The sequence below is a fragment of the Plecotus auritus genome (genome assembly GCF_963455305.1).
Source record: "Plecotus auritus genome assembly, chromosome: 5".
Classification (NCBI taxonomy): domain Eukaryota; kingdom Metazoa; phylum Chordata; class Mammalia; order Chiroptera; family Vespertilionidae; genus Plecotus; species Plecotus auritus.
Window position 1 is genome coordinate 106,780,823 of NC_137776.1, and position 27,629 is coordinate 106,808,451.

The 27,629-nt window shown below is 41.6% G+C and overlaps 1 protein-coding gene across 4 annotated transcripts in view; it reads left to right on the top strand.

Annotated features, from left to right (window-relative positions):
• The window catches only part of SHC3 (SHC adaptor protein 3), a 155,728-nt gene that overhangs the window by 118,647 nt on the left and 9,452 nt on the right, over nt 1-27,629 (top strand). For all 4 annotated transcript variants that reach the window (XM_080670537.1, XM_080670536.1, XM_080670538.1 and 1 more), the window contains 3 exons: nt 1,197-1,284; nt 9,718-9,870; nt 13,438-13,733. In XM_080670537.1, coding sequence (XP_080526663.1) covers nt 1,197-1,284; nt 9,718-9,870; nt 13,438-13,733 — 537 coding nt within the window. The remainder of the gene's footprint in view (nt 1-1,196; nt 1,285-9,717; nt 9,871-13,437; nt 13,734-27,629) is intronic.

Genomic DNA, 27,629 nt, shown 5'->3' on the forward strand with positions numbered 1-27,629 from the left:
TTTTAAACAAATTTTAGTAAACAGGACATATGTTGGAAAAAAGGCTGTAATAATTTCACCAACATAGATAAATATTACATATCTACAACTATAGTCTACATATTTAAATCCAAGAATCACCACTGGTGAACAGTGTTTGGCGAATGATTACCACTGAGTCACACTGGCTGGGCTAATTTATCAATTTTTTTAATATACACATTCAGAAAACCTACTTTATTATATGACGGATTTTTGTCTTTAACGCACACCCTCTCACCCAAATTAGTCCGTTATATCAAGGTTTTACTGTATTTCCTTTTATATTTCTCAACTTTATTTTCAGATTGCTGTTCTGTCCAGTTTTTGACAGAATAACTCACATGCTTCCCCCGCGTGGATTTCACAAAGCAGACAAATAGGGGAGGCTATTGTTTTAACATCACAAGGTCTTAGTCAAATACCTTGAAACTATACTGTGATTCCTGAGCTAGGAGGCTGGGTCCTTTCTCCAGCCCAGGACACAGTTCATACACTGAGTCTTCATGAGGAGAGGAGCGAAGTCAAGGCTTTTAAGAAGCCTGGGTGCTTTGGTTTCTCTGAAAAGAGAGTGGACATAGGCCTTTAAAATGGTGAGAATTTTATGATTTTTTTCTATTTTAGTCATTTCCCTGATTTTACCTCCAAATAAACATTCTAGGAAGGCACTTGTTTTGTAGAGTTACTGTATCTCTGTAGAGAATTTTTGTTGTCACCCACCTTAGTGAATAATAATGACACGAATAACAGTGTCAAAATAACATTGAAATGCAGGGTCCATAGTTCTGCCACTGAGCCGGAATGGCCGGGTGGGCTTGCCCCGGTGTGTCAGCGTGAAGTGTGCCCTGATACACAGACACTGGAACTGAAACTTACTTGAGGGCATGCTGAGTGATGCAGCCGTGTGCGGGAGAGCTCAATTTATGCTCACATTTGGGTGGAAGGGAGCTAAGGGAATGAAAATAGGGGGGAATGTGTAGTTTTTTGAGATGCAGTCTCTTCCTCACACCCACACACATTTATTTACTAATTCTCAGTGCCAACTGTGAGGCATGGAGGGAAAATGGTGTGCCATCGGGGATGCAGCTGCCTGGCCACTGATGTCCCTTCTACCTGACCGTGGCTTTTGGAGATGGGGAAAGAAGAAGAGCATAATTTTTTTCTCTTTGTGTTTATAGTTTTCAGGAAAAGAGCAAACTTATTACCAGGGAAGACACTTAGGAGAGCCATTTGGCGAAGACTGGCAGCAAACATCTGCCAGGCAAGGTGAGAGGCAAGGGAATGAGGGCAAGCAACATAAAAAACATGCCAAAGTCACGTGCTGCTGTCTGGTCCTCCTTGCCCCTCCTCCATCCTCCAAAATGACCGATCTGCTTGATATGTTTATACAGATTAGCTTGCATTTTCTAGAATTTTATGTACATATCATTTATACATTATGCATTCTTTTTCATCTGACTTCTTTTCACTCAACAAAACTATTTATAGACTCACTCCTGTCTGTATGCATCCATAGTTTTTTTCTTTTTCTGGATGACTAGTATTCCATTGTGTGAATATCCTACACTGTTTTTACTTGTTGACTGATATTTGTTTACAGTTTGTGGGCATTACATATAAGTTGGTTTGCACATCCCTGTTAAAAAACCCAAGACAAAAGTAACATCTCCCGGTGGTTCTCCATCTCCTGTGGAGGGGCAGGGAAATGTGCTGCAAACGTCTGCTGAGGGTGGGGCTGCAGATTCCTGCCCAGATCATAGGAAGATGTAAAGTAAGGGCTGTGGGGGTGCCACACAGCAATGATGGCTCCCCTGGCAACAGGACCGGTTCCTATCCTTCAGCACTTCTGCCAGGAGGGCGGAGGAATTGACCTCTCCAAGGGCACCTCCACCCATTTCAAAAGGGAGTTGGCTGGGAAACTCAAGTGTGTTTCATGCTGTCCCCGAGCGCCCCAGTGGGGCTGAGCCCAGTGGTTCCTCACAGGAGCTAGTAGCAGCATTCTCCTCCTGCTTCCCCTCCACCACCCGCTCCAGGGTCAACTTCAGGAGAAGAGTGACAGCCACCAGAGGCAGAGCGGGCCCCAGGTGCATCCCTCCCGGCCCAGGTACATTAGAGGACACTGCCGCCTCCTCAAAGCAGTGAGCACGCTTCTGCACCCACATTAAAATAACTCACACATGACTGATAGCTAACTGCTGCTGTAAGTCTCCATTCTATAGACAGCTCTGTGCACACACACACTTATATATACAGATGTGTGTGTGTGTGTGTGTGTGTGTGTGTATTTTGTGTGTTTTAAAGGTTTCTTTTCATTTTGAATGTTTCCCCCCCTCAGGCACTTCTAAAACTTGTTCACTAGCTCCAGGCCACTGGCTACTCACTCTGCAGGGTCTAAAGGTGGTGGAGCGACAAGTTAATTAAGATCCAATTTATGCTTCTATGTATATAAATTTAATCATTTCTTGGTTTAATGTTAAGGCTTTTCCCTTAGTGTAGCCATTTCTTCTGGGAGTAAATTACAATACATTTTTAAAAATTATATTTTTCAATTACGGTTCACATTCAGTGTTATTTTAAGTGTACAGCATAGTGGTTAGACACTTACATAGTTTACAAAGTGTTTCCTTTGATAAGTCTAGTACCCGTCTGGCACCACTTGCTAGTTGTTATAATATTATTGACTATACTAGAGGCCTGGTGCACGAAATTCATGCACAGGGGTGTGTGTCCCTCAGCCCAGCCTGCACCCTCTCCAATCTGGGACCCCTCAAGGGATGTCCGACTACCCGTTTAGGCCCAATCCCGGTAGGATCGGGCCTAAACGGGTAGTCGGACATCCCTCTCACAATCCAGGACTGCTGGCTCCCAACTGCTCGCCTGCCTGCCTTCCTGATTGCCCCTAACCGCTTCTGCCTGCCAGCCTGATCACCCCCTAACCACTCCCCTGCCAGCCTGATTGATGCCTAACTGCTCCCATGCCAGCCTGTTTTCCCCTAACTGCCCTCTCCTGCTGGCCTGATTGCCCACAACTGCCCTTCCTTGCAGAGCTGGTCCCTCCCAACTGCCCTCCCCTGCTGGCCATCCTGTGGTGGCCATCTTGTGTCCACATGGGGGCAGTCATCTTTGACCACATGGGGGCAGCCATCTTGTGTGTTGGAGTGATGGTCAAGTTGCATATTATTATTTTATTAGATAGGATTAGGTAGGATAGAGGCCTGGTGCATGGGTGGGGGCTGGCTGGTTTGCCCTGAAGGGTGTCCTGGATCAGGGAGGGGGTTCCCTTGGGGCATGGGGCGGCCTGGGCGAGGGGCCTGTGGTGGTTTGCAGGCTGGCCACGCCCCCCGGCGACCCAAGAGGAGGCCCTGGTATCTGGGATTTATTTATCTTCTATAATTGAAACTTTGTAGCCTTAAGCAGATGCCAAGGCAGGTCAGGGTAGGCGGAAAGCTTGGCTTCCTCCATTGCTGGGGAAACCCAAGCCTCCTGCTCTCTCTGTGACCGCAGCCATCTTGGTTGGGTTAATTTGCATACTTGCTCCTGATTGGCTGGTGGGTGTGCCTTGTGGGTGTAGCTGAGGTACGGTCAATTTGCATATTACTCTTTTATTAGATAGGATTCCCTCTGCTGTGCTTAATATCCCCTTGGCTATTGTGTCACTACCGATTTGTACTTAATGCCTTCCCCTCTTTCACCCAGCTCTCCAACTCCCATCTCCTCTGGCAACCATCAGTCTGTTCTCTGTACCTGAGTCTGTTTCTGTTTTGTTCTTTAGATTCCACATATAAGTGAAACTATATGGTATTTGTCTTTCTCTGTCTGACTTATTTCACTCAGTATAATACTCTTTAGATCCGGTCATGCGATTGCAAATGGTAGGATTTCATTCTTTTTTATGGCTGAGTAAGCTTCCATCAGTGATAACTGTTTTATCCACTCATGTATTGATGATTACTTGGGTGGCTTCCAATTCTTGGCTATTGTAAGTTGTGCTGAAAATATATATGCTGCACATATATTTTTGAATGAGTGTTTTGGATTTCTTCAAATAACTACCCAGAAGTAGAATTGCTGGGTCATAAGGTAGTTTTATTTTTGATTTTTTTGAGGAACATTCATACTGCTGTCCATAGTGACTGTACCAATTTGCAATCCCACCAATAGTACAATTTTCTCCTCCTCCTTGCCAACACTTGTTTCTTGATTTATTGATGATAGCCATTCTGACAGGTGTGAGGTGATAACTCATTGTGGTTTTAATTTGCATTTCTATTATTGATGTTAAGCATCTTTTCATTTGCCTGTTGGCCATCTGTATGTCCTCTTTGGAGAAGTGTCTATTTAGGTCCTCTGTCCATTTTTTAATTGACTTGTTTATTTTTTGGTGTTGAGTTGTATGAGTTCTTTATAAATTTTGGCTATTAACTCCTTATCAGTTGTATCATTAGCAAATATCTTCTCCCATTCAGTAGGTTGTTTTTTGTTTTGTTGTGAATTCCTTTCTGTGCAAAAACTTGTCCCATTTGTTTATTTTTTTCTTTTGTTTTCCTTGCCTGAGGAGATATATCAGAAAAAATGCTACTAGAGCAACGTCAGAGAGTTTATTGCCTATGTTTTCTTTAGGAGTTTTATGGTTTTGAGTCTTACATTTAAATCCCTAATTCATTCTGAGTTTATTCTTGTATACGGTATAAAAAGATAGTTTCATTTCATTTTTTGCATGTATCTGTCCAACTTTCCCAACATCCTTTATTGAATAGATTGTCTTTGCCCCTTTGTATGTTCTTGCCTTCTTTGTCACATATTTATTGACTGTATAGGCGTGGGTTTATTTTTGGGCTCTCTATTCTGTTCCACTTATTTGTATGGCTGATTTTATGCCGGTATCATGCTCTTTTGGTTACTACAGCCTTGTAGTATAGTTGGTTACCAGGTAACATGATACCTCCAACTTTGTTCTTCTTTCTCAAGATTGCTGTGGCTATTTGGAGTCCTTTGTGATTCCATATAAATTTTAGGATTTTTTTGTTCTAGTTCTGTGAAAACTGTCATTGGAATTGAATCTATAGATTGCTTTGAGTAGTATGGACATTTTAACCATGTTAATTCTTTCTATCCATGAGTATGGTACATGCTTCTATATATTTGTATCTAATTCAAAAATCTTTCTTCAATGCCTTATAATTTTCTGAGTATAGGTTTTTTCCTCCTTGGTTAAATTTATTCCTAGGTATTTAAAAATGCAACTGTAAATGTGATTGTTTCCTTAGTTTCTTTTTCTGATAGTTCATTATTGGTATATAAAATACAACTTATTCCTGAATATTAATTTTGTATCCTGCTACTTTACCGAATTTATTTATCAGCTCTAATAGTTTTTTGGTAGGATCTTTAGAGTTCTCTATATGTAGTCACATGTCATCTGCAAATAGTGACAGTTTTATTTCTTCCTTTCCAATTTGGATGCCTTTTATTTCTTTTTCTTATCCAATTGTTGTGGCTAGGACTTCTGATACTATGTTGAATAAAAGTGCTCAAAGTGGACAACCCTGTCTTGTTCCTGATCTTAAGGAAGACACTTTTAGCTTTTTCCCTATTGAGTATGATATTAGCTGTGGGTTTGACATATGTGGCTTTATTATATTGAGGTATACTCCCTGGATTTCCAATTTGCGGAGAGTTTTTGTCATAAATGGATGCCAGATTTTGTCAAATGCTTTTTCTGCATGTACTGATATGGTCTTATGATTTTTATCCTTCATTTTGTTTATGTGGTGTATTATATTAATTGATTTGCAGATATTGAGCCAAACATTGTATCCCTGAAAAATCTCACTTGATCTTTTTATTGTATTGCTGAATTTGGTTTGCTAATATTTTATTGAGAATTTTTGCATCTATGTTCATCAGGGATATGGGTCTATAATTTCCTTCTTTTGTAACATTTTTGTCTGGTTTTAGATCAGGATAATGGTGGCCTCATAAAATGAGCTTGGGAACCTTCCCTCCTTTTGAATTTTTTTGGCATAGTTTGAGAAGATTAGTTGTTAATTCTTCTTTGAATGTTTGGTAACATTCATCACTGAAGCCATAGGTCTAGTACTTTTGTTTGTTGCGAGTTTTTTTTTATTACTGTTTTGATTTTGTTGGTAGTAACTGGTCTGTTCCGATTTTCTGTTTCTTTTTTATTCAGTCTTGGAAAATTGTATGTTTTTAGGAATTTATCCATTTTTCCCAGGTTGTCCAACTTGTTGGCATATAATTGTTTATAATATTTTCTTATAATCCTTTGTATTTCTATGATGTTTGCTGTCACTTTTCCTCTTTTATTTCTGATTTTATGTATTTGGGTCCTCTCTCTTTTTTCTTTATGAGTCTGGCTTAAGGTTTATAAATCTTGTTTATCTTTGCAAAGAGCCAGCTCTTGGTATCATTGATCTTTAGTATTGTTTTTTTTGGTCCTATTTTGTTTATTTCTGATATGATCTTTATTATTTCCTTCCTTCTACTCACTTTGGGCTTTGTTTGTTATTATTCTAGTTCCTTTAGGTATAAGATTAGATTGTTTATTTGAGATTGTTTGCTTCTTGAGTTAGGCCTGTATTCCTATGAATTTCCATCTTACTGGTAGGACTGCTTTTGCTGCATCCCATAGATTTTGGGTTGCTGTGTTTTCATTTTTATTTGTCGCCATGTGTCTTTTGATTTCCTCCTTGATTTCATTGTTAACCCATTTATTGTTTAGTAACATGTTATTTAGCCTCCATGTGTTTGTGTGTTTTTCAGTTTTTTCTTTTAATTAATTTCTGATTTCTTACCATTATGGTCAGAGAAGGTACTTGATAGGATTAAATTTTCTTAAATTTATTGTGACTTATTTAGTTGCCTGTCATGTGGCCTATCCTGGAAATGGTTTTATGTGCACTTGAAAAGAATGTATATTCTGCTGCTTTGGAGTGAAATGCTCTAGAAAACATAATTTAAGTCAGTTTGGTCTAATGTGTCATTTAAGGTCACTGTTTCTTTGTTGATTTTCCATATGGAAAACCTGTCCATTGATATCAGTGGGGTGTTAAATTCCCCTACTATGACAGTATTACTGTCAGTCTCTCCCTTTATGTCCGCACCTTTGAGCTTCTTTGCCATCAGCCTAGATGTCCTCATAATTCTCTCCCATATTGTTCCTATTATTTAGTTACCAGCGCAATAACCTTTATTGTACATTTTTAAAATGTTGGAGGAGGAGCTGTCCAGTGATCTCAAGGCATATGTTTTTGATTTTGATGAGATGGATACCAAAGGAATAAAAATGGAAATCACTACTGCCAAGATACAAAAGAAAGCTTGCATAGTAAAATAATTTAAACCTAACATTTGGACCCAATAAGGCATTTTCTTCACATTAAGTGGTACTAATAAGAAATAATGATTAAAAATATTTGCTTTATATTTTTAGGTGCTCATATGTTAGGTGCATAATTGTTTACAAGGGTTATATCCTCTTGTTGGGTTGATCCATTTATCATTGTGTAATGACAGTAACGTTTTAAAATTCCCTTCTTGTGAGAGAACTTCACATGTTGCATGCCCCAGCTGAAAGATGACCCATTGTGCTGGCCTGGTCAGTTGAACATGACACCTGTCAGAAGCCACCACATGGCTCTGTGTCACAATAGGACGGGTATAGCAAATTAAAGTAATAATTTTGTCAGAGGCAGTTTTTTTTACTATGTTTTCATCTTTGTTCCACAGACATTTAAAATAAATAAGCCAGTCAGAGAAAGACAAGTATCACATGATCTCACTCATATGTGGAATCTAATGAACTAAACTAAACTGATGAATAAAATAGATCCAGAGACATGGAGGCATGGAACAGACTGTAGAATCTCAGAGGGAAGGGGGGCAGCAAGAGATTAACCAAAGAACTGATATGCACATATGCATAACCCACCGACACAGACTATAGAGCAGTAGGCCCGAGGGGCGGGGGTGGCAAGGACAGCTGGAGGTGGTCACTGGGGAAAAAAGGGACATCTGTAATACTTTCAATAATAAAGACACATTTTTTTTGAAAAGGCTTCTCCTCTTAACAAAAAAAGAGTAAAAAATAATTCGCTTGATAGTTTTAAAAAAGTATTTACATAACGTATACAGCTAGACATGTAAGGAGACACATTATTTATATTAGATATTTACTTTATTGAAAAATGTTAGGTTTATTTAAAAATGAGGTCTCTTCCTGTGTATTCCTCTGGCCAGATCAGAACAGACCATGGCAGAGGTTCATCAGGGCAAATCAGCCTCACGTAAGTTCCTGGCCTAGAACTTGAGACTCATTATTCTTAATAAATTGCAAGTTCTTGTTTGAAAGCAATAAATACCTTTTTTCACCAAACAATTAAGAGTGTTTCTTGTTAATTTGCTAGCAGCTATTCCCCTAAAATGGACTTTCGGTGTCGCCATGGCGTGCGTGTCTATGGGCCCCGGCTCCGCATCTGCCGCCGTGTGAGTAGCAAAAGGTCGTGGTCAGGAAAGTTGTTCATTGGGCTTTTCATCTTCTCCTTTTAAAAATTAGTTTGTAAAATTCTTTTTACAGGCTGATCTGTTTGCAATGCCCACACACATGTGAGCTGCAGAGAGCCACGGCTAAACCAGGACATGCACCGCAGGGTCAGCCTGTGGGACGCGGGAGCCCTGTGCACAACAGGAGCGGATGAGGGACAGTTCACGACTTTGCTGGAGGCGCGCTCACCTGAAGGAAGCGGAGGGACACTTGCATTCTCAACACGCAGGCAGACAGTGATGCGCTGCCAAAGCCCACAGCAGGCTCTGGGGCGCTTCTTCCAGCCCTGAGCTCACTTGCTGGCTGGGCTGGCTGCCCAGCGGGTGTGGAGGTGACCTCTCTCAGGAGATGTGAGCGCCCAGAAGGCCATCTTAAGAACACATGCGTAAATGTACTAGAGACAGGGATCCCTTAGGAAGAATTAGGCAGTGACCCAAGCGGTTGTGACCGGGCGACATCCTTCTACTCTGCTCCGGTGCCAACAGGGACGCTGGCTCAGCGTGGGCACAGTCGTGGGCACAGTGGTGGGCCACGTAGGAAGTACCATCCAGGCACTGCCTGGGGCGAGGGCTCAGTCAGGCGCCGGAGCTGGGCCTCTGATGGAGCAGGGGCGGCGAGGCGGACTCTGTTTCCTAAGAACGGGTCTCCGTTCATTAGGTGGTAACTTTCTAAAACAGGATCGCAGCACCACATGGTGTTACTGGGATGGAGTTAATTTACAAAGCATTCACTTACACTTAAAAGGGGAAAAAGGACAATTAAAATGAAGCTTGTCGCGCTTCTGCTCAGGTGTTTGAGCTTGGGCCCTCTGTAAAGGGGAGGAGCAGACCCACACCTGGCTGCTCCACTCGCCGCCCAAGCCCGGGGCCAGAGTCGGGGCAGGCGTCGGCCCCTGGGTGCGCGCCGTCATGGACTGACAGCTCGCATCCTGACAGACAGGTGTGGATGTGTCCTGGCCAGAACACAGCAGTGCATGTGATGGGGCCAGAAGAGGGGATTTAAACTATGGGGAACTGCCGGGAGAATTTCCTGTGGTTAACTGGGAGGACCTTCTGTGTGAGACCAGGTGGCTTGACTATAAACGCATGGGCAACATTAACCTCAGAAGAAGAAAGAGGGCTCGTTTTTTGTTGCAGGGCCCATGGACAGCATGCCAGGAGGGACGGCGCCGGCGGCCCTGATGGGAGAAGCCCCCACCTACGTGAACACCCAACGCCTCCCGCCGCAGGCCAGGCCGGGAGCGGGCAGCAGCGCGGAGAGCAGCCCGAGGAAGGACCTCTTTGACATGAGTGCGTTTCCATTCGCCTCGGTTTTCTTTCCTTTTGAGGTTGCTTTCCATTCTTTATTGGAAATCTGTGCAGCTACTGAATTTTCTGCGAGCCGGGTTTGCTGCACTTTTCTGGCTATGACTGGGCTTTTCAGGCGTTGAACTTCGGCCAACCTCTGCTTTGGGATTCCATCCTTCTTTTGTGCAGAGACAAAGCAATTTCCCCCTCCTTTTGGCATTGACTTAGCACTCGAAGAACTGCACGTGTATTGAGACAAACAATATACATAAATAAATGCACTCATTTATGTATTCACTTAAATATTAATTGGCTACTGTGTACCAAGTATTGTCTCAGTTGCTAAGGATGCCAAAGTGTAATGGCGTGGCCATGTCCTCACAGAGTTCTCAACCTGTTGAGCAAGAAATTGCAATAGACCCTTCTCGTATGCAGGCACGTGCTTCCCTCTCATTTTTCTCTTATTCTCTCTTTCTTGACCACTACAAGTCTCCCCCCTACTCTATTGAACACTTAACATGTGTCAAATGCCATGCCACTCACTTTGCCTATATACACAAAAACCAAATAGGCCAAGTCTCTATTCATGTGGAGCTGAAATCACCACTATGTATTAGCAGTTAGTAACAAGTTCACAGATAAAAAATAAGAACAAGAGAGAGGCAGGGAACTACTCAGACAGCAGTGCAGGGGGGGTGTGCCAAGGACTTTCTGTTTGTCATAAACATTGTGAAAATTAAATCATCCATGAACTGATTAATGGAAGTGGAAACTGTTTTTAAGGAATTTTGAAAGAACTTCTTAAGCTAACAAGAGTTTTATATCCCACCCTAGCCGTTAGACTCAGTGGATAGAGCGTCGGCCTGTGAACTGAAAGGTCCCAGGTTCGATTCTGGTCAAGGGCACATACCCAGATTGTGGGCTCAATCCCCAGTGGGGGACTTGCAGGAGGCTGCTGATCAATGATTGTCTCTCATCATGGATGTTTCTATTTCTCTCTCCCTCTTCCTTCCTCTCTGAAATCAATAAAAAGTATATTAAAAAAAAGAGTTTAATATCCCAAAATTTCTTTTTCAAATTCCTTGAGAATTTAAAGAGGGGAAGAGAGTAACATTTAACAACTTTCTACCACCGGCTATGCACTTATTATTTAATTTAATTTTGCAGTGATACTACAGGTAGATATTATTACCACAGTCATGTGCCACAGAATGACATTTGGATCAACTACAGGCTGCATTTGTGATGGTGGCCCCATAAGACTGCAATGCAGTTGAAAAATTCCTGTCACCTAGTGAAGTTATTGGTGTCCCATAGTGTAACATGTGTTTGTGGTGATGCTGTAGGTTGTAAACAAACCTACTGCGCTGCCAATTGTATAAAAGTACCAGCTGCATTTGGGTAAGTGTACTTTATGACATTCGTACAATGACAAAATAGCCTAGTGCAGTGGTCGGCAAACTGCGGCTCGCGAGCCGCGGTTTGCCGCTCTGTTGACTAATGAGTTTGCTGACCACTGGGATAGGGGCTTAATCACAAGGAACAACAACAGCCTGTAATTATTGGAATTGAGAGTCTAGGTCAGTGGTCGGCAAACTCATTAGTCAACAGTTTGCTGACCACTGGCCTAGTGACACATTTCGCAGAAAGTATCTCCATCATTCAGTGACACATGACTGTATTATTATCACTATTGCTATTATTATCCTTATTTTACAGAAGAGAAAACAGAGAACCCTAGAGGTTAAGTAACTTTACCTCTGGTAAAGGGAACCTTGCTGGCTTGACCCCCGCTGTCCGTGATATTGCATGTGAGTGAGGACAGGATTGAGTGCTTTTATGATTAGGCGGCACCATGATAACAAGAGTCTAATTCTCCCCAGCCACTTTGGTTTCACAGATACTGGACTCCCGTTCCAACTTTCAAAGATGGCCAGAACCAGAAGAACTGTAGAATCTCAGTGCTTGAGGGCACCTTACCAGTCACCTAGTCCAATCCCTTTACTTCAGTAATGTGGGAACAGCCTGGAGGGGTGAAGTGGCTCTCCCAAGATGCAGAGCCAAGTGGACCCTCTGAGCCTCCGCTCCAGTGTTAACAGTGCTCACACCTGCAGTTTAGTGGCTGTACTTGTTTAATTTAGTCAGTTCACCAGTGACTCCTCGCCCCAGGTCTTGGTAGTTAGATTAGCCTGGGGTTTGAGATGAGAACTATGAGAACCAGAGCCAACATTTTCTCATCCATCTATTTCTACTCCTGCTCCCGACAAAAAGAAGAAAGGGCCCTGGAGGGCTAGTATCTACTGAAAAGTATGAAAAAATAAAGGCAGTACTCTGTTGTTTATTTTTAACCACTAGAGCTAAATAACAATGGTGATGATGGTGGTGATGGTGGTGATGATGATGATAAATGGTGATAACAGTAGGGTAATGGTGATGGTGGTGGTGGTGGTAGTGATGATGATGGTGTAGAAAGAGTATAATACAAATTTCCAACACTCAGGTAATCAGGAAAAAGATAGGGTAAAAAATAAAAATTTAATCAATAGTTTTAACTTCTTTTCCGCTCCAAAAATATAAATGATTTAATGAGTGCCAACATGACCTAATTTTGGTTTTATTTATTCACCCCACTCCTGCCCATCCTGTAAGTTAGTCTTATTTTACAGCATTTGTTGAATGTTTATGGAGCAGGAACCATGTCCCAGGAATAATGTTGGGCTTTGGGGTGTAGCTGTGCCCAGGAGGATGCTGTTCTTTTTCTTGTGGTGCTTGCATTGACTGGGTTGGCAATGTGGTCCCAAATAGTCATTATAACACCACATTTGTGTAGTATGCCCCTCATTTTTTCAGAGTGCTTTTGTATCAGATTACTTATTTGAAAATCAAACCCTGAGATTTGCTTAGGTGTGCCTGCTGACTTGCTTGCTGCTGCTATTTGTTGATGTTAGAGCAGAAGTCTTGCCATTGATGGATGCCCTGCAGTGAGAGGTTTGTTCTGAAGGGCCTGAAGTCAGGCTCACTCTCAGACACTCACACAAGAGCCTTTTCCCACAGGGACAAGTGAAGGTCAAGGGAAGGTAGGGCTCCTGGCCTGGGGCAAGTCACACAAAAGGCACCCAATTAAACGTCAGTTTTATTTTCTCTTAAGAATTCACCCGGAAATCTTGCAAATTGTCTTTTTCTTTGTGTATTTCCTTTGGTATGGTAGATTTCTATTCAGAAGAGAACGTATTTGTTAGAGGCTAGCCAACGTTCCAGAGAAAGTAGATGGCCTCTTGCGTCGTGCAAAACTGAAGGCATTCGAACCATCTAGACCCGGGTGTGCTTGAATCCTTGGCACAAGGCACAGTGCCCAGCTGCCTTGGGAAAGCAGGCTTATCAGGAGTCATGCCAAGATTTGGGCTGTATTTTCAAATGCTTGTTATGACTCGTCTCATTAAATTATCAGCTGTCATTTGTCTCTAGTTCTTCCTTCTGGTAGCGTTGCCTTTGCATTCTCATCCCTCACATTGTATTGTTTATCATTTGCTCTTCCTGGGTCCACCTGTTGCTGGCAAATGCTGTTCGCAGAACCTTTTGAAGATGCTCTCAAGAACCAGTCCGTGGGGCCTGTGCTGAGCAAGGCGGCCTCTGTGGAGTGCATCAGCCCCATCTCACCCAGAGCCCCGGATGCCAAGATGCTGGAAGAGCTGAAAGCCGAGCTTTGGTACCAAGGACAGATGAGCAGGAAGGAGGCTGAAGGGCTGCTGAAGCGAGATGGAGACTTCCTGGTCAGGAAGAGCACCACCAACCCGGGTTCCTTCGTTCTCACTGGCATGCACGACGGCCAGGCCAAGCACCTGCTGCTCGTGGACCCAGAAGGCACGGTGAGCACAGGGTGGCTGCTTTCCCTCCTCCACCCACAGGTGCCTGCGGAAGCCCCGATGGCCACCCCTGCAGGACCCTGAGCCAGGCCCAGGGCCAGTGCTTTCCCACCCGAGAGGTAGTGCTCGTGATAGCGAGCTCAACAGCACGGCAGTGCCAGCACTTCTGTGGTTTCACTACTATACCATCGTCCAGTCAGCACATTCGACTTCACCTTGCACAGTGCAGGGACTGCTAAGTTAATAAATGGAATTACATTAACTAACCATGGACTAAATTCCAGGATGGTTGTGAGAAAACAGAGAAGCAGGTGGAGTTAGCTGAGCAGTGATTAAGCATGTTGCATTTTTCACTGGGAGGCAGGGATGAAGGCTTAGTCTTCAGCTGCATGTGGTGACCTCCTGATTCATAGGTCAGTGCTCAACCACTGGGTCCCATTTGCCAAATAATTCACCTTTTCTCTGCGGTGCTGATACTCTGCCTATTAACACTGAGTCCCTGTGTCCTGGCTGTTTCTGCACCGCCAGCTCTGTCCTATTGACCTCACTGTTCAGTGTTTCTTGTATAAGTGCCAACTGTGCTAGTCATTACAGCTTTGAAACTGTCCTAACCTCTGGTGGGGTGAGTCCTTCCTCTTGATTCTCCTGTTGGTAAGTTGCCTTACCTATTCTCAGATCCTCATTCTTCTTTGTTCAGATTTTAGATTCACTTTATCAATGAGAGAGAGAGAGAAAGGGAAGGAGGGGGGGAGGAGGGAATATGCTGGGGTGGGGTTTTGATAAGATTTGCATTGAATTTATAGATTAATTTGGGGAGAGCTGACATTTTTCAATATTAAGTCATCACATCCATGAGCATGGCATAAGGCTCCACTTATTTTGCTTTTGAGATATCCTTGGTTAGAATTTTAAAATTCTCTTCAGAAAGCTCTTCTGTTTCCTGTGTTAGGTTACTTCCTAGTGTCTAGTTTTAGTTCCTGTTGTAAGTGGTATGTGATTTTTGGTTACTTTTTCTCAACAGTTATTGCTGCAGGGAGGGGAATGTGGTTGCAATAGGAACGGCCATTGCAAACACTGACAGTTTTGTTGCCTGCCTTCCAATCCCTATCCTTAGTGTTCTAACCCCACCATGCTGGCCAGGGCATCTTTGAGCATTGGCCAGGAGAGGGCGCCCTTGTCTTGTTCCCAACCTGAAAGGCAGTGTTTGAGGTTTTGTTCCATTAAGGATGATGTAAGCTTTGGGTAGACTGCCCTTATCAGCCTAAAGAACTTTCCTCCCTCCCTCCCTCCCTCCCTCCTTCCCTCCCTTCGTTTCTTCCTTCTGTTGTTCATTCACTAAGCAAATGTGTACCTAATGGCTACTTAATCCAGGCATTGTTTTTATTATCTGGGATATGTTCATGAACCAGTTAAAAGAACAAGCCTCTGCTCTATTGGAATTGATGCATATTAATTACCTAATTACTTTTATCATGTGTAAGTATTGAACTTTATCAAATGCTTCGTCAGTATCTTTTGAGATAATTCTGTGATTTTTTTTCTTAAGTCCATTAACGTGGGATAGTACATAGGTAGATGTTTCTGATGTTATTTATGTCTTGGCATGAACCCTCTTCGGTCTTGACATAGGAATTGTGAAATGCATTGTTGGATTTGGGCACCTAATGTTTTTAGGATTCTTCAGTCACTGTTCCTAAGTGAAATGTCTTCATTGTGTTTGCTGTTGCTATTTGTGTGTGCTCATCTGGTTTGAGTGTCAAGATTATAGGGTTATATTCATCCATTCCAATGAGCTAGATTTATTCCAAACAAGACAATCCTTCCCTCACCATTTTATCTCAAATAGAATCCCCTGGATATTCCCTATTTCTTTACCCTGATTTATTTTTACTCTCAAGACCTTATCACACACAAGCACTCGTTTATTTGCTAGTTTGTTTATTATTTACCTCCCACCCCCAACCTGGACTATAATCGTCATGAAGGGAGCAATTTTGCTCACTGCACTATCCCTGAGCACCTAAATTTAGCTCATTTTTGTTACTTCACAATTTTGACAAGATTTTTTAGTTTTTCTAGAGTTTGTTTTGTGCCTGGCACATAGTAGGTATTCAACAAGCATTAGACAAGTGAATTCATAAATTAACCTCTAGCTTTTTTAGGAATTGAGAGCCCAAGAAGGTGACATGGGGTGCCAAGGATCACCAGCTACTGGCAGACATAGAATCACAAGTAAGGTTTTTCTAAACAGAATCAGTCCAGACTTCTTTCAATTTGCATAGGCTGTCTGTTGATACATTTATTTTTATCCAAAGAAAACAAGAGAGAAAATACCTAAGCAATTCAATGAGAATATAATATTTCAGTTGAAAATTTTAGGTATTTAAAAAAAAATAAAAAAGTTAGCCTGAACAGTGTGGCTCAGTGGTTGAGTGTTAACCCATGAACCAAGAAGTCACAGTTCGATTCTGGTCAGGTCACATGCCCAGGTTTCGGGCTCGATCCCCAGTAGGGGATGTGTAGGAAGCAGCTGATTAATGATGTTTCTCTCTCAGCAATGTTTCTCTCTCTATATCCTTCTCCCTTCCTCTCTCTCTCAAAAAAAAAAAAAAAATCAATAAAAACATTTAAAAAAATCTAAAGTTAAAATTTAGCTAAATTATACCATCTTATAGTCCAAAAGTTAATTTTTCTGTTCACTCAGTTATTATAGACAAAAGTATGATATAAAGAGATATCTACTACCAGTAACATATGATACATTCACAAACCAGTATCAGGATAATGTACAAGGTAAAGCAAAAATGATTTGTGGTGATGTGTTTAAATGAGGTGCCCAAGCCAGCCAAACCCCAGCCTGTGCCATCTACACAACTTTAATTTTGGAAGAGAAATTTGTAAGTCACAGCTACCACTAACTGTTCTTTTCTTTTTTTGTGGGGGTGGGGGGGTGCGGGAGACTTTTGCTGGATCTGACCATTTAAATTAATTGATCCTCTGGGGGACAGTTTTAGCTGAAAAAGGAAATGGAAATGAAAGACTTAATTAAAAATGCAATGTTGCTGCCTTGCTGTAAGGATACCAAAACAAATGATGAACACATTCTCTTCAACATTTATTCACCTGATTTTTGTGGGAACTGGTTCGTCTCTGACTGTAAAGGGTTCACCTTGGCAGAGCAGATCACTCAGAGAAGTAAAGCTGTAAGAACAGTCTCCATTCATCCCGGAGTAGAACCTGTGTGCCCTCCCCGCTTGGGTGTCTGATGGGTCTGGCAGCTGGAGTTGTGGGTGAGGTCACTGGCAGGGCTTCTGAGCTATGGGACGCACTGGAGCTGCTGACCCCAAGGCAGCGCTGGAGGGAGGCCGATGGTGCTGGCAGAGCGGGCATAGCGAGGCGGGCACTCAGCTGCATCTGGATGAGCTGCTGCCACGCCAGGCTTGGATGTCGTGTGGCCTCATGAATGTGGTCTCCGGCTGTGGTATAGTGGGAAGCACACACTGGGGCTCTGCATTCGTAAAATTCCAACAGCAGGGACCATTCAGCACCCCACATTTTTCAGGTTTTCATTTTACTCTGAGAGTAATTAAGAAAAGGAAAAGTCACCCAATCCCTCCACGTAGTGTCATTCGTGTGGGCTCTGAAAACGGGAATTCTCCTGGTTTAACCCCAGAGCTTCAGTTCCCACGCACTCCAGACCACATGTGTTGGGCCCCTCTGGTCCTTGGCTGACCCAGGTGCCAGGCGGTGTCATCTCCTGGGATGGCCTTGTCAATGCAGGAGCTTAAAGAGGGGGAATGGGGGAGAAAGCACGTGGGCGCTCAGTGGCCTGGCGAGAGAGGCTGAGGTGTGGATGGGAGCACCTGGTGGGCCTGATGGACAAGACTGTCTCAGCAACATGCCTTTTAATTTTTTATCAATGTAACGCCCCCAAAACATAAACGAATAAGGTATTACAAAGAGGCTTCTAATGAAAAGCAATAGCCCGCAATTTCTCTTCCATGTTCTCTCCACAGTGCATGACTGGCCGTTCAATTTTACATCATTTCTTGATGTTCCTTCTGAAACCTAAAGATTCAGTTCATTTTTGCTACTTCACAATTTTTGACAAGTTTTTTTTTAGTTTTTCTAGAGTTTGTTTTGTGCCTTTAAATCCATCAAACCTCTCTTTCTTGTTCCATTGGTGTCAAGAATGCCGCTCTGCCCTTGACCGGAATCTGAACACAGAATGTGTCAAGAATGACTAGTTGCTATGATGCCCTCTGTGGCCAGGAAACCGGCCCGACAGGGTGGGGGGTGGTACTGGCCTGCCAACCTCTCACAGACCCTCTCCCTGGCAGGCCCCACCCCTGATTGCACCCCTACCCCAATAGGGTGTGGGGCCAGTCGACCCACAGCCCCTCCCCACAATCGGCCCCACCCCTAATTGGCCCCCCTACCCTAATTAGGGGCAGGGCCCACTGGTCAATCGCCTGCAGCCCCTCCCCCAGCTGGCCTGGCCCTGATCCGCCTATTGGGACTGGGCTGGCCAGACCCCACCCATGCACAAATTCTGCACTGGGCCTCTATTTACTAAATAACTATATTTTTCACTTCAATTCTGTCAATTTTTCCTTTATATTTTGATGGTCTATTATTATATGTGTAAACTAGAGGCCCAGTGCACAAATTCGTGCATGGGTGGGGTCCCTCGGCCTGGCTGACTATCAAGGCTTATTGAAGGGCCAGCCAGCAGCGGGGAGGGACCCCGGGAGGTTGGCCAGCTGAGGGGAGAGGCTGCGGGATGTTGGCTGTGGGAGTGCACTGACCACCAGGGGGTAGCTCCTGCATTGAGTGTCTGCCCCCTGGTGGTCAGTGAGTGTCATAGCGACTGGTTGACTGGTCATTTGGGTCGTTCTGGTCATTCGGTCTTAATGGTCACTTAGGCTTTTATATATATACTAGGGCCCGGAGCATGAAATTCGTGCACTGGGGGTGGGAGGGCGTCTCTCAGCCCAGCCTGTGCCCTCTCGCAGTCCAGGACCCCTCGCTCCTACCATCTGCCTGCTTGCTGCTCCCTACTACTTGGCTCACTGCTCCATAGTGCTGCTGCGGAGGCTCCCGCCACCGCTGCTGCACTCGCCATCCATGAGCCCGGCTGCTGGCTGAGTGGCGCTCCCCCTGTGGGAATGCACTGACCACCAGGGGGCAGCTCCTATGTTGAGCATCTGCCCCCTGGTGGTCAGTTCATAGCGACCAGTCATTCCACTGTTCGGTCAATTTGCATATTAGGGTTTTATTATATAGGATAGATGTTTATAATTGTTACATCTTCTTGCTGTATTGGGACTTTTATTACTATACTAGAAGCCCAATGCATGAAGATTCGTGCTAGAATGGGCTTTCCTTTCCCTGGCTGCCGGCACCGCCTTTCCACTCCAGCCCAGCCCCTTTCTTCTCAGGCCCCAGAGCCGCCTCTTTCCGCTCCGGCCCTGCCTTCCCACGCTGCCCAGAGGCCCTGAGAACCGGGGGTGGGGCAGAACGCCTGCGTCGATGCAAGTGTCCCACCCTCGTCACTCGGCGCCTGTGTATGCAAATTACCCTCCATCTTTGTTGGGTTAATTTGCTTATCACTCCTGATTGGCTGGTGGCGTAGTGGAGGTACGGTCAATTTACATGTTTGTTTATTATTAGGTAAGATAATGTTCTTTGTCTCTTGAAACTTTTTTTGACTGAAAAAACTATTTTGTCTAATATTGGTAGAGCTACCTCACTCTATTTTGGTTATTATTTGCATGAAATATATTTTTCCATCATTTTACTTTCAATCTGTTTGTGTCTTTGGATGTAAAATGAATCTCTTAGAGACAGCATATGCTTGTATCATTTATTATTTTTAATCTATTCTTCAAATCTCTGTCAGTCATTTGCCCATTTACATTTAAAGTATTTACTTATGAGAAGTGACCTACTTGTCATTTTGCTATTTGTTTTCTGTATACCCTAAAGCTTTTTTTTTTTTCTCTCATTTATTGTATTACTGTATTCTTTTGTGTTTAGTTAATTTTTTTTGGTAGTGAAACAATTTAATTCCCTTTCTTTGTGATTACCATGGGGATTATATTTAACATCCTAAAATTATAACATTCTAATTTGAACTTATATGATCTTAACTTTAGTAATACCCCAAATATCTGCTACTTTATAGCACTGCCCCATTCCTTTCAGTCATTGATGCCACCAAATTATATCTTTATATATTTGTGTCCAAAAACATAAACTAATACTTTTAATGGATTAGTCTCTTAAAGTATGTAGAAAACAACGTTTGGAATTATAAACCAAATATATAATAATAGTAGTTTTCATAAATGCTCATGTATTTAACTTTACTGTGATCTTTATTTCTTCATACGGCTTCTAGTTACTTTCTAATCTCCTTTCCTGTCAACCTGCAGAACCCCATTTAGCAATTCTTATTGGGCAAGTCTAGTGGAAATGAACTCTCTCAGCTTTTGTTTACCTGGGGATGTCTTGATTTCTTCTTTACTTTTGAAGGACAGTTTTGTCAGATATAGGATTATTAGTTGGCCCGTTTTTTCTCTCTTAGCTTTTTAAATGTATAAATCCACTGCCATCTAGCCTCTAAAGTTTCTGATGAGAAATCTGCTGATAATCTTATTAAGGATCTCTTGAATATGATAAGTCACTTCTTTTTTACTGCTTTCAAACTTCTTTGTCGTTGTCTTTTGACAGTTTGATTATAATGTGTCTTGGTGTGGGTGTCTTTGTATTCATCATGCTTGACATTCATTGAGCTTCTTGGATGTTTATATTCATTCATATCCTTCATAAAACTTGGAAAATTTCTGTCGTTTTTTTCTTCAAACATTCTGTCTTCCCCTTTCTCTCTGTCTTCTCCCTATAGGACTTCCACAATGTGTATGTTGGTCTGCTTAATGGTATCCCACAGATCCTTTAGGCTATGTCCACTTTTCTTCAATCTTTTTTCTTTCTGTATCTCAGAACTTGATAACCAAGTTCCCCAATTTTGTCTGCTTAAATATGCCTTTGAATTACTCTAGTGAATTTTTCACTTCAGTTCTTGTCATTTTCAGCTTCAGGATTTCTCTTCAGTTTCTATTTAGTAGGCTTTATTGATTTTCCATTTTGTTCATACATCTTTTTTATTGATTTACTTTTTTGCTTCACATCTTCAGTTCTTTGAGAATCTGTAAGACAGTGTTTTAAGTCTTTGTCTATTAGATGTGCTACCAGGTCCTTTTCAGAGACAGTTTCTGCTGGATTTTTTCCTTTGAATGATACATACGTCCTTCCTTTGTATACTTTATGACGTTTCTTGTCAAAAACTGAACAGTGAATCTAATATCTAATTTGACTTTGGGAATCAGATTTCCCCCTTCCCCCTGTTCCCAAGGGTTTTCTTTTTCTTTTGTTTTTCTTAGTTGATGTAGGCTATGTTTGTGCTGAGAATTAGCCTGGGGTTAAATTTAAGGTCTTTGAGGTATTTTCCAACTCTGCAGAGTTCCTTGGGCCTGTACAATGATTATCTAATTTTTCTCGTATATGAATTACTTTTGGATGTCCTAGTCTTTACTGTTTGTCTACTGAAGGAGGGAAAAGAAATTAATGAAACGGAGGAAAAGAAAAGACACTAATCCCTTCTTTTTCAAATATATTTTTATTGATTTCAGAGAGAGAGAGAGAGAGACATCAATGATGAGAGAGAATCACTGATGGGCTGCCTCCTGCATGCCCCACACTGGGGATCAATCCCACAACCCAGGCATGTGCCCTGACCGAGAATGGAACTGTGACCATAGGTTGATGCTCAACCACTGAGTTATGCCAGCTGGGCCCTTTTAATCCCTTTGAAGTCACTTCAATCAGAGGAATGGGGTTACAATAACTGGGGAAGGTGCAGCAATAGCCACCACCTCTTTTCACCTCTGTGATCAGAACATAAATTCCAATTCTTTAGAAGACATGGTCCTTTATGCCAACTCTGGCTCCTGTGAGCTGTGTGCCAGCTGTCTAGGAGCATGTGTATAGCTGCCTGCCACAGAGCTAGGCAGTGGGGGAGGAGCAGCCACTGCCAAGTTAACAGCTGAAATTCACCAAAGTTAACCACAATTTATCATCTAGATGCAAGTTCCTTATCAGATATAGGATTTGAAAACATATTCTCCCATTCTGTGGGTTGTCTTTTTATTTTCTTAACTAGAGGCCCTGTGCACGGGTGGGGTCCGTTGGCCTAGCCAGTGATTGGGGCCAATCAGGGGTGACTTGCCCAATCCTGATAGGGGCCCATTGGGCCCGGCAGGCTGGGGGGAGGGATTGTGGGAGGTTGGCTGTGGGAGCACACTGACCACCAAAGGGCAGCTCCTGCATTGAGCATCTGCCTTCTGGTGGTTAGTGCGCGTCATAGCCACCAGTCGACCAGTTGTTCAGTCAACCAGTCGTAACAGTCGCTTAGGCTTTTATATATAGATAGATGGTGTTCTTTAAAGCACAAAAGTTTTTAATTGAGATAATGTTCAATTGGTTTATGTGTCTTTTTCTTTTGTTGCTCAGGCTTTTGGTATTATATCTTGGAATTCTTTTAAAAATCCATTAAGATTTAGCTGCATGCTTTTTCTGGCAGCTTTACAGTTTTAGTTTTACATTTAAGTCTTTGATCCACTTAGTATGTATAGAGTGAGGAAATGGTTCAACTTTACTTTTTTGCATATGTATGTTCAGTTTTCACAGCATCATTTGTTGAAAACACAATTGTTTTTCACATTGAATGAGTTTGACATCATTGTTGTTGTTTTTTTTATTGTCTAAAGTTTTACATATGTCTCCGTTTTCCCCAATTGACCCCACCCCCCAAGCCATTCCCACCCTGGGAAAGCCCCCACTGCCCCAGTGTTTGTGTCCATTGGTTATGCTAATATGCATGGATACAAGTCCTTTAGTTGCTCTCTAACCCCTTCTCCCCTACCATTTGCCTCTAGATCGATCTATTCTTGTTCATCAAATTATGTTGATCATTATATCCCACATATGAGTGAGATCATGTGATATTTATCTTTCTCTGTCTGGGTTATTTCGCTTAGCATAATGTTCTCCAGTTCCATCCATGTTGTTGCAAATGGTAAAAGTTCCTTCTTTTTTATAGCGGCATAGTATTCCATTGTGTAGATGTACCACAGTTTTTAAATCCACTCATGTGCTGATGGGCACTTAGGCTGTTTCCAAATCTTAGCTATTGTAAATTGTGCTGCTATGAACATAGGGGTGCATGTATCCTTTCTGATTGGTGTTTCTGGTTTCTTGGGATATAGTCCTAGAAGTGGGATTACTGGGTCAAATGGGAGTTCCATTTTTAACTTTTCAAGGAAACTCCATACTGTCTTCCACGGTGGCTGCACCAGTCTGCATTCCCACCAGCAGTGCACTTGGGTTCCTTTTTCTCCACAGCCTCGCCAGCACTTGTCATTTGTTGGTTTGTTGATGGTAGCCATTCTGACAGGTGTGAGATAGTATCTCACTGTAGTTTTGATTTGCATCTCTTGGCTGATTAGTGACTTTGAGCATGTTTTCATATGTCTCTGGGCCTTCTGTATGTCCTCTTTTGAAAAGCGTCTATTTAGATCCTTTGACCATTTTTTGATTGGATCATTTATCTTCCTTTTGTTAAGTTGTATTAGTTCTCTGCAAATGTTGGAGATTAAACGCTTATCTGAAATATCATTGGTAAATATGTTCTCCCATACAGTGGGCTTTCTTGTTGTTTTGTTGATGGTTTCTTTTGCTGTGCAGAAGCTTTTTATTTTGATGTAGTTCCATTTGTTTATTTTCTCCTTAGTCTCCATTGCCCTAAGAGCTGTGTCTGAAAAGATATTGCTGCCACATATGTCTGCTATTTTGCTGCCTATGGAGTCTTGTAGGATTTTTATGGTTTCCCATCTTACATTCAAGTCCTTTAGCCATTTTGAGTTTGTTTTTGTGTATGGTGTAAGTTGGTGGTCTAGTTTCATTCTTTGCATGTATCTGTCCAATTTTCCCAACACCATTTATTGAAGAAACTGTCTTGACTCCATTGTATGCTCTTGCCTCCTTTGTCAAATATTAATTGAGCATAATGACTTGGGTCAATTTCTGGGTTCTCTGTTCTGTTCCACTGGTCTATATGTCTGTTCTTGTGCCAGTACCAGGCAGTTTTGAGAACTTTGGCTTGGTAATATAGCTTGATATATGGTAATGTGATCCCTCCAACTTTGTTCTTTTTTTCTCAGGATAGCTGTGACTATTTGGGGTCTTTTTTTATTCCAGATGAATTTTTGGAGAGTTTGTTCTAGATCTTTGAAATATGCCGTTGATATTTTAATGGGGATTGCATTGAATCTGTAGATTGCTTTGGGTAGTATGGACATTTTAATATGTTGATTCTACCAATCCATGAACATGGTATATTTTCCCATTTGTTTATGTCTTCCTCTATCTCTTTTTTCAATGCCCTGAAGTTTTCCGAGTATAGGTCTTTTACGTCCTTAGTTAAGTTTATTCCTAGGTATCTTAATCTTTTTGGTGCAATGGTAAATGGGATTGTTTTTTTCATTTCTCTTTCTGTGAGTTCATTATTGGTGTATAAAAAGGCCATAGATTTCTGAGTGTTAATTTTGTATCCTGGTACATTGCCAAATTCGTTTATTAGGTCTAGCAGTTTTTTGATGGAGTATTTGGGGTTTTCTATGTATAGTATCATGTCATCTGTGAATAAGGACAGTTTCACTTCTTCTTTTCCAATTTGGATGCCTTTTATTTCTTCTTCTTGTCTGATCACTATGGCTAGCACTTCCAGTACTATATCGAACAGGAGTAGTAAAAGTGGGCATCCCTATCTTGTTCCTGTTCTTAGGGGAAATGAGTTTAGTTTTTGCCCATTGAGTATGATGTTGGCTGTAGGTTTGTCATATAAGGCTTTTATTATGTTGAGGTATGATCCCTTTATTCCCACTTTGCTGAGAGTTTTTATCAAGAAAGGGTGTTGGATTTTGTCAAATGCTTTTTCTGCATCGATTGATATGATTGTATGATTTTTGTCTCTCAGTTTGTTTATGTGATGTATCACATTTATTGATTTGTGAATATTGTACCATCCTTGCATCCCTGGAATAAATCCCACTTGGTCATGGTGTATGGTTTTTCCAATGTAATGCTGAATCCGATTTGCTAGAATTTTGTTTAGGATTTTAGCATCTATGTTCATCAAGGATATTGGCCTGTAGTTCTCTTTTCTTTTCTTTTTTTTTTTTTGTGGTGTCTTTATCTGGTTTTGGGATCTGGCTTCATAGAAAGAGCTTGGAAGTGTGCCTTCCTCTTGAATTGTTTGTAATAGTCTGAGGAGGATAGTTTCTAGTTCTTCTTTGAATGCTTGGTAGAACTCCCCTGCAAAGCGGTCCAGACCAGGGCTTTTGTTTGCTGGAAGATTTTTGATCACTGCTTCAATTTCTTCGGTAGCTATCAGCCTATTCAGGTTTTTTGATTCTTCCTGATTGAGTTTTGGGAGCTCGTATTTTTCTAAGAATATGTCCAGTTTGTTTAGGTTGTCCATTTTGTTGGAATAGAGTTGTTCATAGTATTTTTTCATAATCGTTTGTATTTCTGTGGGATCGGTTGTTATTTCTCCTCTTTCATTTCTGATTTTGTTTATTTGGGTCCTCTCTCTTTGCTTCTTGGTGAGCCTGGCTAGAGGTTCATCAATCTTGTTTTTATCCTTTCAAAGAACCAGTTCTTGGTTTCATTGATTTTTTTTGTATTTTTTTTTAGTTGCTATGTCTTTTATTTCTGCTCTCATCTTTATTATTTCCTTCCTCCACTTACTCTGGGCTTTTCTGGTTGTACTCTTTCTAATCCCTTAAGTTGTAGGATTAAATAGTTTATTGTTAATTTTTAAGGTAGGTTTGTAGTACTATGAACTTCCCTCTCAGGACTGCTTTTGCTTTGTCTCAGAGATTTTGAGTTGTTGTGTATTCATTTGTTTCCAGGATGTTTTTTATTTCTTTCTTAATCTTGTTGGTAACCCATTCATTGTTTAATAACTTGTGTTTGAATATTTTGGGGTGTTTTCACTGTAGTTGATTTCCAATTTCATTCAACTGTGATCAGAGAAAGTGCTTGATATAATTCCAATCTTCTTGAACTTGTAGAGACTTGTTTTGTGTCCTAACAAGTGGTCTATCTTTGTGAATGATCCATGTGCACTTGAGAAGAATATATATTCTGCAGCTTTGGGGTGAAATGTTCTATAAAGGTCAATTAAATCCATCTGATCTAGTGTGTCATTTAGAGTCACTGTTTCTTTGTTAAGTTTTTGTCTGGAAGATCTATCCAGTGAAGTCAGAGGGGTTTTAAAGTCCCCTACTATGATTATATTGTTGTCAATCTCTCCCTTAAAGTCCTCTAGTAGGTACTCCTATATTGGGTGCATATATGCTTACCGGGGTTATATCCTCTTATTGGATTGATCCTTTTAGTATTATGTGGTGAGCTTTGTTGTCTCTTGTGATGGCCTTCATTTTGAAGTTTATTTTGTCAGATATGAGTATTGCTACTCCAGCTTTTTTTTCATTTTCATTTGCATGGAAAATTTTTTCCATCCCTTTACTCTCATCCTGGGTGTGTCTTTTGTTCTGAGGTTGGTATCTTGTACCAAGCATATAGTTGGGTCATGTTTTTGTATCCATTCAGCTACCCTATGTCTTTTGACTGGAGAATTTTATCCATTTACATTTAAGGTTATTATTGATAGGTCCATATTTATTGCCATTTTAATTCTATATGCCTAGTTTTCTCTCTCTATTTCTTCACATTACAGCAGTCCCTTTAGCATTTCTTATGTTGACTTGGTGGTTATGTACTCCTGTATCTTTTTTTTTTGGTCTGGGAATTTCTTTATTTTACCACCTATTTAGAATGACAGCCTTGCTGGATACTAGTATTCTTGGTTTCAGATCCTTGTTTTCCATTATCTTGAGTACTTCATGCCATTCCCTTCTAGCCTGTAGAGTTTCTGATGAGAAATCAGGTGTCAGCCTTATGGGAGCTCCTTTGTAGGTAACAGTTTGCTTTTCTCTTTAATTTTTGGCATTTTAATTATGATGTGTCTGGGTGTGGGCCTATTTGGGGTCTTCTTGTTTGGGGTTCTCTGTGCTTCCTAAACTTGTGTGACTTTTTCCTTTACCAGGTTAGGGACGTTTTCTGCCATTATTTCTTCAAACACGTTCTCTATCCCTTTCAACCTTTCTGCCTCTCCTAGCACACCTGCTATTTGAATATTGTTATGTTTCATGCTGTCCACAGCTCCCTTAAGCTGTCCTCCTGTTTTTTAATTGTTTTTTTTTCTTTTTGGTTCTGTGGTTGAGTGATTTTTTTAACCCTGTTTTCTAATTCACTGATTCGATCCTCAGCTTCCCCTAAGCTGCTGTGTATTCATTCTAATGTGTTCTTTATTTGTGCTATGTCATTCTTTATTTCTGCTTTCATAGTTACTATATTTTTTCTCATGCTGTTGAACATCTTTACCACCATTATTCTGAACTCTATGTCTGATAAATTTCTTATTTCCATTTCATTTATCACTTTTTCTGGATAATTCTCTTGTTCTTTCATTTGGGGGTTGTTTCTTTGTCTCCTCATTTTGGCTTTCTGTTTGGGTTTGTGAGTATGTATTAGGTGGCTGCTACACCTCTCAATCTCTAGTGCAGGACAGCATCAAATGCTGTTTCTGACTAATTAGCCCAGGTAAAGACTCAGAGTCTCCAGAGATCACCTCTGCCTGCAAAATGATAGAATTCTGTCTTGAATTGCCCTCAGGCAATCATCCACAGGTGTGGTGACAGTTGGAGACTC